The 14,176-nt window shown below is 40.9% G+C and overlaps 1 protein-coding gene across 2 annotated transcripts in view; it reads right to left on the reverse strand.

The window, feature by feature from the left end:
- Positions 1-14,176, reverse strand: part of AMPH (amphiphysin) — a 320,442-nt gene that overhangs the window by 93,623 nt on the left and 212,643 nt on the right. For both annotated transcript variants that reach the window (XM_073886903.1, XM_025853126.2), the window contains exons 8-10: positions 9,161-9,236; positions 8,397-8,479; positions 523-661 (exon numbers count right to left, since the gene is read on the reverse strand). In XM_073886903.1, the coding sequence (XP_073743004.1) occupies positions 523-661; positions 8,397-8,479; positions 9,161-9,236 (298 nt within the window). The remainder of the gene's footprint in view (positions 1-522; positions 662-8,396; positions 8,480-9,160; positions 9,237-14,176) is intronic.

Consider the following 14,176-nt stretch of genomic DNA (forward strand, 5'->3'; position numbering starts at 1 on the left):
CCCCAAGTGGGGAAGACAAGGGTGGCAACGTTTCTCTATATTGACTTTTTCCAGCCCTTACTGTGTCTCTCAATCGCTTGCTCCAGATGCTTTTGTTGAGTGGCACTCACGTGCCACATCCTGTGGGTGATACCAAAAATGTGAAGTGGCATATAAACATCATGGCTTTTTGGCCATACTTGCTCCAAGTGTAACCTTAATTGCTAGAGGAGGGAATGTCCAGGGAGAAGGTGAGATTGATCAGAGCCTTCTGAGAGCAAGAGTGAGGAGGGCACGCAAGCCTAAGGAAGCTGAGGTTGTGGAGAGAAGTCTCAACCCAACCAAAGATAGGGTATGTGAGGAAACAGGAATCCAAATTGGAGAACTAAGCTGATTCCTTAGTGACCATCACAATGCCTACAGCCTCAAAGCCTCCCCAACTGGAAACTCCTTTCAGTGCCCTAGCACCATGGGATTATCCCAGATGGGGTCACCTCACCACGAATTCTTCCATTCTCCCCAGTGTATTTGACCTCTTCCTACCTGTGAAGGTGACCTAGGCCTTGCTGGTGCAGGAGATGCAGGTGTCAGCGTGTGATTGGGACTAGCTGTTGGGCTCGGGATGGGTGAAGGCTCCTCAGGTGGTGAGGGTGTCTTTGCGATGCGGAGAGGACCAGAATCGCTAAATGAACACACGAGAGTCAGCAATGAGCCTTCTAAAGAACAGCACTTACTTTCCAGGAGTCTTCTGTCCCAGAGGAATCCTGAGGCACTTCTGGTTCTGTCAGGCATCTAGCTCCCTTCTAAGTTAATTCTGGTGGTTATTAACAGTGTTGGTGATACTGGTACCATTTATCGTCTGTGGTCTGTGTGCTGGACCCCATTCACATATATTCTCTCTAACCATCACAACACCCTTGCATCACTGTCCCCACTTTACAGGTAGTAAAGTGGGGCACAGAGAGGTTAAAAATGCCTAAAGTCACTCAGCAATTTGGTGGGTCTGAATTCAGGCCGTGGGAATGCAAACCCCCTGTTCTTTCCATTGTGCCAAACAGACTCTGCAAGATTCTTCCAAATATAAGCTGACTTAGCTGAACTACCTTCATTTTTGATTTACAAGAGAATCTTGCTATGCCATAATGTATAGAAAAACCTACCCTGAAAATTATAAATCTGATATTAAAGGCATCCTCAGGATAGTGTTAAGATTTTTTAGAAGTCAGGGGTGCCTGGGTGGCTCAGTGGATTAAGTGTCTGCCTTTGGCTCAGGTCATGATCTCAGGGTCCTGGGATCGAGCCCCACATGGGGCTCCCTGCTCAGCAGGGAGCCTGCTTCTCCCTCTGCCCATCCTCCCTCTTGTACATACTTTCTCTCTCAAATAAATATTTTATAGGAGTCTTTTCTGATAACATTTGGAAACAAATTCATTAGTTATTCCTCTAACTACACCTTATAAAACAAAGACTCGGCTCAGACACCTTGACATGTACAAACAAATTATGTGAAGGCAGAGAGTCAGTAATACTTCCTGAGAGCCCACTGCATTCCTGGCACTGGGCCAGATGCCTGGAACCAGCCCAGATGCAATGAGCAGGAGGGCACTTGGGACACATCCTACTCTCTAAGTCTTTCTAATGTCTACAGATTGAGGAAGTAGGGTCTGTACCCCAAAATAAACAAGCACATACACCACAGCATGGTCTACATAGCCAAGGGAGTGGGTCCTGCGGAGAACACGGATGAGCCGCATGATTGAGGCTGTGCCAGCAATCATGGCCTCTGCCGGGAAGCGTGGCCCAATCTATGCTCAATAGGGAGTCCACTGAGCTCACTCACCACCTCGTTCTGCAGAGGAATGATGAAAAAAATGAAAGGAACATTTGTTAACCTGCCATGGTCCCGTTTTCTCTGATTCAGCAATATTGAGATTTTCATGTTGTCCCTTTCATGTCTCTATGAGGGAGTAACTCTTAACTTTTTCATGTATGTCATTGCTAAAACACCCAATGTCATTTTGATGTTCTTATTACAAATTTTTCTTTATTCCAAGTTCATATTATATTGGAAACAGTAGTCCTTTCCTGTATTCTTTTAGGGAATGCTCTTTCCCTTAGAAAGATAAGAGATACTAAATGCTTACTTTGCATAGCAACTGTAGCAGAGACTAATATGAGTACAGCAAATACAGAACATCAAATAAGAAAATTAGCTCTCTCCAGAGAGATCTCAACATATGGTGATGGGGGCACCTGTGCAGGAGTTTGTGTTTTTATAAATGTGTGTGTATGACTGCTTATGTTGATTGACATTAAAAATGTAAATATTAACTTAGAGGCCATTTAGTTCAATACCATCTTTTTCTGTTGATTAAAAAAAAATGAGATCTTTAACGAGAGGATTAATTGGATGCACTTAAGGAAGGCAAAGTAAGTTAACTGGAGAGTCATAAACTGGAAAACTGGATCTTTTGACTTCCAGCCCAAGGCTCATTAGCCTGCATTCCTTGAGTACATAATGCCTGAGAAGGATGGACTAAAGGGATTCCAAAATCACAGGAGAAAGCTGGTAGGAAGCCAACTCCTGGAAAGGTAGACAATTCACTTACAGATCGCTGGGCCTTTGGTATATGTGACTGGCATACTCACAATAACAATGTGCAACAGAATCAAAACAATGCAGTATTGGGAGGGGAGGAGCAAGATGGTGGAGTAGGAGACCTAAATTTTGTCTGGTCCCAGGAATTCAGCTAGATAGGAATCAAACCATTCTGAACACCTACGAACTCAACAGGAGATCGAAGAAAAGAATAGCAGCAGCTCTCTGAACAGAAAGGCAAACACTTTCTGAAAGGTCTCTTCTGATTTGTTTAGTGTATATTTTTCAGGGGACGTTGTTACCTGTTAGCATTTTGTTCTCTCATTCATCTATTCCCCTCTGGACAAAATGACAAGACGGAAAAAATCACCTCAATAAAAAAGAACAAAAGGTAGTGCCGACTGCCAGGGACCTAAATCAATATGGACATTTGTAAGATGTTGGAACTAGAGTTCAGAATGACAATCGTAAAGATACTAGCTGGGCTTGAAAAAAGCCTAGAAGATATTAGAGAAACCCTTTCTGGAGAAATAAAAGAACTAAAATCTAACCGATTCAAAATCAAAAAGGCTATTTAATGCAGTGCAATAAAAAATGGAGGCTCTCACTACTAGGATAAATGAGGCAGAAGAGAGAAATAATGATATAGAAGACCAAATGATGGAAAATAAAGAAGCTGAGAAAAAGAGAGATAAACAACTACTGGATCACGAGGGCAGAATTCGAGAGATAAGCGATACGATAAGACAAAACAACATTAGAAAAATTGGGATCCCAGAAGAAGAAGAAAGAGAGAGAGGGACAGAAGGTATAGTGGAGCAAATTATAGCAGAGAACTTCCCTAGTGGGGAAGGAAACAAGCATAGGCACAGAGAACCCCCCTAAAATCAATAAAAATAGGTCAACACCCCGACATCTAATAGTAAAACTTACGAGTCTCAGAGACAGAGAAAATCCTAAAAGCAGCTTGGGAGAAGAGATATGTAACCTACAATGGTAGACACATTAGACTGGTGACAGACCTATCCACAGAGACCTGGCAGGCCAGAAAGGACTGGCATGATATCTTCAGAGCACTAAATGAGAAACATATGCAGCCAAGAATACTATATCCAGCTAGGCTGTCATTGAAAATAGAAGGAGAGATAAAAAGCTTCCAGAACAAACAAAAACTAAAGGAATTTGCAAACACGAAACCAGCCCTCCAAGAAATATTGAAAGGGGTCCTCTAAGCAAAGAGAGAGCCTAAAAGTAACATACCAGAAAGGAACACAGACAATATAGAGTAACAGTCACCTTACAGGCAATACAATGGCACTAAATTCATACCTTTCAATAGTTACCCTGAATGTAAATGGGCTCAATGCCCCAATCAAAAGACACAGGCTATCAGATTGGATTAAAAAACAAGACCCATCAATATGCTGTCTGCAAGAGACTCATTTTAGACCCAAAGACACCCCCAGATTGAAAGTGAGGGGGTGGAAAACCATTTACCATGCTAATGGACACCAAAAGAAAGCTGGGGTGGCAATCCTTATATCAGACAAACTAGATTTTAAACCAAAGATTATAATAAGAGATGAGGAAGGAGACTATATCCTACTTAAAGGGTCTATCCAACACGAGGATCTAACAATCGTAAATATCTATGTCCCTAACATGGGAGCAGCCAATTATATAAGCCAATTAATAACAAAAGCAAAGAAACACATCGACAACAATACAAAATAGTGGGAGACATTAAAACCTCCCCACTGAAATGGACAGATCATCTAAGCAAAAGATCAACAAGGAAATAAAGACTTTAAATGATGCACTGGACCAAATGGACTTCACAGATATATTCAGAACATTCCATCCCAAAGCAACAGAATACACATTCTTGTCTAGTGCCCATGGAACATTCTCCAGAATAGATCACATCCTAGGTCACAAATCAGGTCTCAACCGGTACCAAAAGATTGGGATCATTCCCTGCATATTTTCAGACCACAATGCTTTGAAACTAGACCTCAATACAAGAGGAAAGTTGGAAAGAGCTCAAATACATGGAGGCTAAAGAGCATACTACACAAGAATGAATGCGTCAACCAGGAAATTAAAGAAGAAATAAAAAAAAATTCATTGAAACCAATGAAAATTTAAACACAATTGTTCAAATCTTTGGGATGCAGCAAAGGCAGTCCAAAGAGGAAAGTATATAGAAATACAAGCCTTTCTCAAGAAACAAGAATGGTCTCAAATACACAACCTAACCCTACATCTAAAGGAGCTAGAGAAAGAACAGCAAATAAAGCCTAAACCCAGCAGGAGAAGAGAAATAATAAAGTTCAGAGCAGAAATCAATGAACTAGAAACCAAAAGAACACAAGAACAGATCAACGAAACTAGGAGCTGGTTCTCTGAAAGAATTAACAAGATTTATAAACCCCTGGCCAGACTGATCAAAAAGAAAAGAGAAAAGATCCAAGTAAATAAAATCATGAATGAAAGAGGAGAGATCACAACCAACACCAAAGAAATACAAACAATTATAAGAACATATGATGAGAAACTCTATGCCAGCAAATTAGATAATCTGGAAGATATGAATGCATTCCTAGAGATGTATCAACTACCAAAATTGAACCAGGAAGAAATAGAAAACCTGTAGAGATCTATAACCACTAAGGAAATTGAAGCAGTCATAAAAAATCTCCCAACAAACAAGAGCCCAGAGCCAGATGTCTTTCCAGGGGAATTCTACCAAACATTTCAGAACAATTATACCTATTCTTCTAAAACTGTTCCAAAAAATAGAAATGGAAGGAAAACTTCCAAACTCATTTTATGAGGCCACCATTACCTTGATCCCCAAACCAGACAATGACCCCATCAAAAAGGAGAATTATAGACCAATACCCTTGATGAACATGGATGCAAAATTTCTCACCAAAATACTAGCCAATATGATCCAAAAGATTATTCACCACAACCAAGTGGGATTTATCCCTGAGCTGCAAGGTTGGTTCAATATCCGCAAATCAATCAATGTGATACAATACATTAATAAAAGGAAGAACAAGAACCATATGATCCTCTCAAAAGATGCAGAAAAAGCATTTGACAAAGTACCGCATCCTTTCTTGATCAAAACTCTTCAGAGTATAGGGATAGAGGATACATACCTCAAATCATAAAAGCCATCTATGAAAAACCCACAGTAAATATCATTCTCAATGGGGAAAAGCTGAGAGGTTTCCCCCTAAGGTCAGGAACGTGGCAGGGATGTCCACTATCACCACTGTTATTCAACACAGTATTAGAAGTCCTAGCCACAGCAATTAGACAACAAAAAGAAATATACGGCATCCGAATTGGCAAAGAAGTCAAACTCTCACTCTTTGCAGATGATATGATACTTTGTGTGGAAAATCCAAAAGACTCCACCCCAAAACGGCTAGAACTCATACAGGAATTCAGTAAAGTAGCAGGGTATAAAATCAATGCACAGAAATCAGTGGCATTCCTATACACCAACAAGACAAGAAAGAGAAATCAAGGAGTCGATCCCATTTACAATTGCACCCAAAACCATAAGATACCTACGAATAAATCTAACCAAAGAGGCAAAGGATCTGTACTCAGAAAACTATAAAATACTCGTGAAAGAAATTGAGGAAGACACAAAGAAATGGAAAAACGTGCCATGCTCATGGATTGGAAGATCATATATTGTGAAGATGTCAATGCTACTTAGAGGAATCTACACATTTAAGGCAATCCCTGTCAAAACACCATCCACTTTTTTCAAAGAAATGGAACAAATAATCCTAAATTTGTATGGAACCAGAAAAGACTCCGAATAGCCAGAGGAATGTTGAAAAAGAAAAGCAGAGCTGGTGGCATCACAATGCCGGACTTCAAGCTCTATTAGAAAGCCGTAATCATCAAGACAGTATGGTACTGGCACAAAAACAGACACATAGATCAATGGAACAGAATACAGAGCCCAGAAATGGACCCTCAACTCTATGGTCAACTCATCTTCGACAAAGCAGGGAAGAATGTCCAATGGAAAAAAGATAGTCTCTTCAACAAATGGTGTTGGGAAAATTGGACAGCCACATGCAGAAGAATGAAACTGGACCATTTCCTTATACCACACACAGAAGTAGACTCCAAATGGTTGAAAGACCTAAATGTGAGACAGGAGTCCATCAAAATCCTAAAGGAAAACACAGGCAGCAACCTCTGTGACCTCAGCCGCAGCAACTTCTTCCTAGAAACATCGCCAAAGGCAAGGGAACCAAGGGCAAAAATGAACTATTGGGACCTCATCAAGATAAAAAACTTTTGCACAGCAAAAGAAACAGTCCACAAAACCAAAAGACAACCGACAGAATGGGAGAAGGTATTTGCAAATGACATATCAGATAAAGGGCTAGTATCCAAAATCTATAAAAAACTTATCAAACTCAACACCCAAAGAACAAATGATCCAATCAAGAAATGGGCAGAAGACATGAACAGACATTTTTCCAAAGAAGACATCCAAATGGCCAATAGACGCATGAAAAAGTGCTCAACATTGCTCCGCATCAGGGAAATCCAAATCAAAACCTCAATGAGATACCACCTCACACCCGTCAGAATGGCTAAAATTAACAAGTCAGGAAACGACAGATGTTGACGGGGATGTGGAGAAAGGGGAACCCTCCTACACTGTTGGTGGGAATGCAAGCTGGTGCAACCACTCTGGAAAACAGTATGGAGGTTCCTCAAACAGTTGAAAATAGAACTACCAAATGACCCAGCAATTGCACTACTGGGTATTTACCCCAAAGATACAAATGTAGGGATCCGAAGGGGTACGTGCACCCCGATGTTTATAGCAGCAATGTCCACAATAGCCAAACTGTGGAAAGAGCCAAGATGTCCATCAACAGATGAATGGATAAAGAAGATACGGTATATACATACAATGGGATATTATGCAGCCATCAAAAGGAATGAAATCTTGCCATTTGCAACGACGTGGATGGAACTAGAATGTATTATGCTGATCAAGATAAGTGAATCAGAGAAAGACATGTATCATATGACCTCACTGATATGTGGAATTCTTAATCTCAGGAAACAAAGGTTCCTGGAGTGGTGGGGGGTGGGAGGGATGGGGTGGCTGGGTGAAAGACATTGGGGAGGATATGTGCAATGGTGAGCGCTGTGAATTGTGTAAGACTACTGAATCACAGACCTGTACCTCTGAAACAAATAATACATTACATGTTTAAAAAAAAAAAGATAGCAGGAGGGGAAGAATGAAGGGGGGGGAATCAGAGTAGGAGACGAACCATGAGAGACTAGGGACTCTGAGAAACAAACTGAGGGTTCTAGAGGGGAGAGGGTGGAGGGATGGGTTAGCCTGGTGATTGGTATTAAAGTTGGCACAAACTGAACGGAGCACTGGATGTTATACGCAAACAATGAATCATGGAACACTACATCAAAAACTATTGATATAATGTATGGTGATTAACATCACATGAAAAAAGTTTACACCACTGCTGACAGGTCCCATGGAAAATGGAGAAAGGCAGATAGCTAATTCTATTGTGACCATGACAGACGTCCACACTGAGTAAATCTGAAGGCTAAAGGTCAATGTACAAGCACAGAATGAGGCTGCTGTCAGCCTCTATGTGGAAAGGCTCCTTAGTTTTAGCTTTTTCTAGAATGAGTAAAATAGCACAGGCTGGTGCAGACTACAGAAGTTGCAACAAGCATTGTGTTTAAGGTGAACGGACATGACTTGGCTCCAATGAAGACGGCCTACCTGGGAGCTCCTTGAATGGTGAAGGCCTTGTCAGCGTGCTGGTCACCCAGTTTCGTCATCACTTCATACAATTTATGGCAAAGCTAGAGGGACAGAGACCATTTGTCTATTAGCTGTAAGTCATTCTGGTGCCAATTCAGGCTTATGCTCCAAGAAAGGAACTGTCTATTGAGAATCTTACAGGAGTGTGGATTGTCTCAGGATAACTTAAATTCTGCGAATGGGAAATTTAAAACTCATGTCAAAAATGAAAGGCCACAAACACAAATAAACCTTTAAAAAAACAAAATATATTAATTAATGAGAGGATAGAACAGAAAACGAAAACTTATTGCTCCCATTGACTCTACTAGAGATAAAGTCATATGACCAACCCTGCTGAACTCAGACATTAACTGCTGATTGTTCGAGTGTTCAGACACTCATTTCTCCTTAGCCTAAAAAGTACCGCTTGAATGCCAACTTTCAAAGCTGACAAAGCAAAACAAGACTGTGAGACTGGGACACAGAGAAAAAGCATCTCAGAAGAGAAATGGAAACAGCCTGTGATTCCTGAGAGCGGGTTGGTACAACCAAAGATAAAATCTGGACAAAATAGAGAGAACTATGTGGTCACTACACAACACTGGAGAAACAGCACTGGGTGTAATAACGCACCATGAAAACAAACACACTGGTGACGATGCCACGCCATTTCATTCGTGTTCAGAAAAAAAAGTCATTTATTTTATATTCCGCAAGTAAAAATAATCATCATCACTCACCACTGCAATTTCCTTATGAAACTTGGCCTCGAGGCTGGAAACGTTTTTGAAAGTGTTGACATAAAACCCGACTCGTCTACCACGTGGAGACACAAAGGGGAAAGAAGAGTAGGGAAAGATCAGTCAGCAAAACTGCAGTTTTAATGGCAATAAAATGCATTAGGGACAGGTTTTCTCTTTGTAATGTTGAGTAACATTGGACCGAATCTTCCGGCATGGAGCAGAACCTCTCCTAACGCAGCTGACGCCCAGAGACAGTGATGCACACCTGGGAGGTGTGTTTCTGATTCACCAGTTGTCAGGTGGGGGACGGAGGATTTGCATTTCTCATAAGCTCTAGGTGACACTGACGCTGGTGCAGAGAGAACGCTTTCGGAAGCGTGGCCCTGAGTGAGTTTTTATTTTAGAGGTATGTCTTGTAAAGGGCTGGAAATAGAGAAGTTTACCATTAATTTTTATACCCTGTGCAGGGTCTCATTTTGGATTCTGAAATATGTTTGATAGGGGGAAACAGAAAACTACCAGTTCATTACAGTTCCTCAGCTAAAGTAAGAGTGCTTTCACTGAGCAAACAGAAACACAAGCTGTCCATTCATAATATCATGAACATATTTGTGAAGCAAAACCATGGGGTGAGGGTGTTCTGGGATGGGAGAGTTTTAGGTCCCTAATAGTAAGCACACCCAACAGCACTGTGGATTCAGCCTAGTACCTCCTGTATAGGCTCCCTTTTCTCTAAATGAGGGCCCTTTGGACTCTATTAATTCAACCCTTCTGAATCCATCTAGTAAATTACTACTTTGATTTAATGCATGTTCTTGTTTCAATAACATTCTCAAAAATAACTCCAGAATCCTGATTGGTTCATTTGATTCCAAATCCCAAGTAAGGACTTAGGTGCCAGAAACATTAGATAGGCTGCATATATGGAATAAACATATACTCAGGGGGTGAGGGGCTTATAATAAGAATATTTATTTTGGGGCAGTAAGAATGTGCCTGTACACAATAGGACCCCTCTTATTTAAACAATGACATGAGGGGTGCCTGGATGACAATGGTAATGACAGTTAAATGTCCGATCCTTGATTTTGGCTCAAGTTATGATCTCAGGGTCATGGGATCAAGCCCTGCATGGGGCTCCGTGCTCAATATGGAGTCAGCTTGAGACTCTCTCCCTATCCCTCCTTCTGTCCCTCCCCTGGTTCGTGTTTGTTCGCTCGCTCTCTCTCTAATAAATGAATAAAATCTTTAAACAATGACATGAAAGGATAGAGAAAAGGGGGCTTCCCGTTTCCCTGTGCATTGTAATGAGCAGGATTCCAATAAGCAAAGGTGGACGAATGTTCCATCATCATTAAAGCCGACAGAAAGAGCAGCCATCTAAACACTACATATTCCCTCACTTAATTCTTGTAACTACCCCCGGGGTAGTGAGCCTCAGTTTATATTCTGGTCAACTGAGGCACAGAGAGATTAACTGTCCAAGGTCTTGCAATTAGTAAGTGGAGACCCTTTGGACCCAAAAGGAGGAAAACCAATAGAAAAACAGGCACTGTTAGCCAAGAAATTCTGCTTAAGTATGAATATCATTATTTCTGTGCTTTCTGATGAAATTAGGTAATTTAGAATTTAATAAAATAAAAGATAAAAATCGAGATTCAGAGATGAAATAATAGGTAAAGTACTATGTGTATCCCACCAGTAAGACTTACTTTTTCTGTGGCTTAAATTACTGTACCTTAATTTCCTACCACGTTCCACTTACATTTTTTACTTTTTGTAAGACGGGTTTATTTGGGTTTCCTTCATTTTTTTCAGTTTTATTGAGGTTTTACTGACAAAATGTAAGATGTTAAAATTGCACATTGTGGTGACTTGATATACAATCGACAGGGATTCTCCCTATAAGGTGACACAGCTATCACCTCATACATTTATCTTGTGTGTGAACATTTCTACTCTGTTAGCAAATTTCAATTATATAATATAGTGTTATCAACTATACTCACCATGTTTTACGTTAGATGCTCAGACCTTATGCATCTCATAGCTGTGGATATCCTTTCACCAACCTCTCCCTATTTTCCCCACCTCCTAGTCCTGATACCCACTTTTCTACTTCCAATTTCTATGAGTTTGCCTTTTTTTCTTCAGATTCCACATATAAGTGATATCATGCAGTATCTCCTCACACCTGTTAGAATGGCTATCATCAAAAAGACAAGAGATAACAAGTATTGGCGAGGATGTAGAGAAAAGGGACCCCCATGCACTGTTGGTGGGAAGATAAGTGGGTACAGCCACTATGGAAAATTCCTCAAAAAGTTAAAAACAGAACTACCACTGGATCCAGCAATCCCACTGCTGGACAGATTTCTGAAGGAAATGAAAACAGGATCTCGAAGAGATGCAGGCACTGCCCTGTTCATGGCAGCATTCTTCACAGTAGCCAAGATATGAAAGCAATCCAGGTGTCCATCAACTGGTGAATGCTTAAAGATGGGATATGTATATACACACGCAAACATATAGGTCATTATGTATGTTATTTCACAGCAAAATAAAAAAAAGAATTCAGGGACACATGGTCACTGTAGGTATTGAACATTACAATTAAGTGGGACATATGTCCTTTTCTGTCTGGTTTATCTCACTCAGTATGATACCCTAAAGGTCCACCCATGTTATCCCAAATGGCAGAATCTCCTTCTTTCCTATGACTGAAAAATATCCCATTGTGTGTATGTGTGTGTCTATGTGTATGTATCTATAGATACATAGATAGATACACATACATATATTAATAAAGAAAATCCTGGCACAAGGTGTTCGGGGAGGGTCAGACCAGAAGCCTGGGAGAGGAGAGCCTAGTGAGGCAGGCAGACCTGCGCTCTGGGGCCAAGGATCTTCCAGACCATTTGCAGGCCATGGTTGCTTGCAGCTCCTAGCCCTGTCTGAGAGAGGGGGATGGAGAGTACCTGCACAGGAGGAAGCTGACTAAAGCAGCAGCTGGGTGGAAGGAGAGACTGCAGATGCTCAGACAACACCGCAGAGGGACAAGCTCAATGTCCTGTTTGCAGGCAAGTCTTTCTGGGGCACTTCAAGTGCCAACCCAGGACCCCTTCTCTGGGACCCCCATCAACCACTCATTCCTCATACTTTCCCCCTCATTCAATTACTCAACAAAGGGCCTATCCACTCTGGGTTCATGCCTAGTGGTGGGCTCTGGGGGCTCCAGGAATGACAGTCCAGGTAGAGGAGCACCTGAGCGCAGATTCCTGAACACACGTTCTGTCATTCTGGTAAGTCAAAGAAGCCAACTTCAAGACAGCATGTGAATGTTAAAAGTTACCACAAAAGGGCACCCACAATGAAATATCAAAAATGAGTAGATTCAGACAAAAATAGCTAAAGGCACTGAGAAGAGAGGGGAATTAACAGGCCCTGTGCCAGGTGAGAACATCTGCTTGAGAGGATAAACTTAGGCTGCCCTGAGGAAGGGTCAAATTTAAATAGAAGGCAGAAGATGCGTGGATGGAGGGGATTAGATGGGGGGGTGTAGATGGACAGAGGGGGATGTAGGTGGATGGAGGGGTGGAGATGGATGGGGATGTAGATGGATGGGGTATGGATGGCCTGGTGGTATAGATAGACAGGGGTTATAGATGGATGGGGGATGTAGATGGGGGGTGTAGGGTGTAGTTGAACTTCATTGGTGAGTATTGTTTTTATTTTCACTGATTTTTTACTATGATAAACAAAACCCTAATGAAGATCTATGAATTAAGACTTGGTGCACAGCTCTACTCTTTCCTTAGAATAAGTTTCTTGAATGTAAATGCTGTGTGAGAGGCACAGACCATAGAAGCTTTGATGAGCAATGCCAAGCTGTTCCCACCTGGGCTGGGTCCTTAGATGCCCTCAGCTTTCAGTATGAAGTTACACAAAACCGTTGTAAATTTGATAGGCAAGAGTTAACACCTTGCTGACTTTTACATTTTTATTCAATTAAAGTTGATACTTTTTTAAAATTTTATTTTGTTATGTTAGTCCCTATATATCATTAGTTTTTGATGTAGTGATCTTATTTCATTTATTTATTAAGCCATTTGTATTTCTTCTTTTGTGAGTTACTTATTCATATTTTGGGTTTATTTCTTAGTGCTTGCTTTTTTATTGTTTATTTGTAAAGGAATTGCTAAAAAACCTATTGATCCTTTGACACATTTAGCAAAAACAAGAATTCCCAATCTTCTATCTTTAAATTTTGTTTTCTGATATATAGTGATCTTGTTTATGTCAATTACTATTGGGGCATCCGGGTGGCTCAGTGGGTTAAGCATCCGACTCTTGATTTCAGCTCATGTCATGATCTCAGGGTAGTGAGATCGAGCCCTGCATCAGGCTTTGTGCTCAGTGGGGAGTCTGCTTGAGATTCTCTCTCTCCCCTCTGTCCCTCCATGCCACCCTACTCCCATTCTCTCTCTCTAGAAAAAAAATTATTTAGAGAAATAATTGGTGTGGTGCCAGAAATACCTTGTTTAGAATGACTAAACAAATATCAAGTAATATTTTTATGGTTTATTTTAGAAATTAAGTCAACTAGGATATATTTAACTTAGAGAAAAAGTGCTGAACATTTTTGATGCAATTCATCAGATAATGGTTTTCTTCAATTTATGTAATCAGAGACTCACTCTTTCAAAGTAGGGACTGCCTCTGACTCATTCACTACCATAGGCCTAGCACCTAATACAGCACTTGGTCAGAGCAGGCATGCAGTAAATATTCAATGAATGAATGAATGAATGCACAAACGATTGTGCACTCATTCCACTGTAAAGGCATATTCTGACTGTACATGGGTACCGTGGCTTTTAGAAAACTGACATCACTGTATGGCAGTGAGACATACATCCACAAAGAGTACCAGGCTGTGAGTACGGATATTATCTGTTCAGGAAGTTTCACTTCACAAGCTCTTCATAAACAAGGGGCTTTGAGACATTACCA

The sequence above is a fragment of the Callorhinus ursinus genome, unplaced genomic scaffold (assembly GCF_003265705.2).
Source record: "Callorhinus ursinus isolate GAN/ISIS: 27379988/994484 unplaced genomic scaffold, GSC_fseal_2.0 scaffold73, whole genome shotgun sequence".
Taxonomy (NCBI): Eukaryota; Metazoa; Chordata; class Mammalia; order Carnivora; family Otariidae; genus Callorhinus; species Callorhinus ursinus.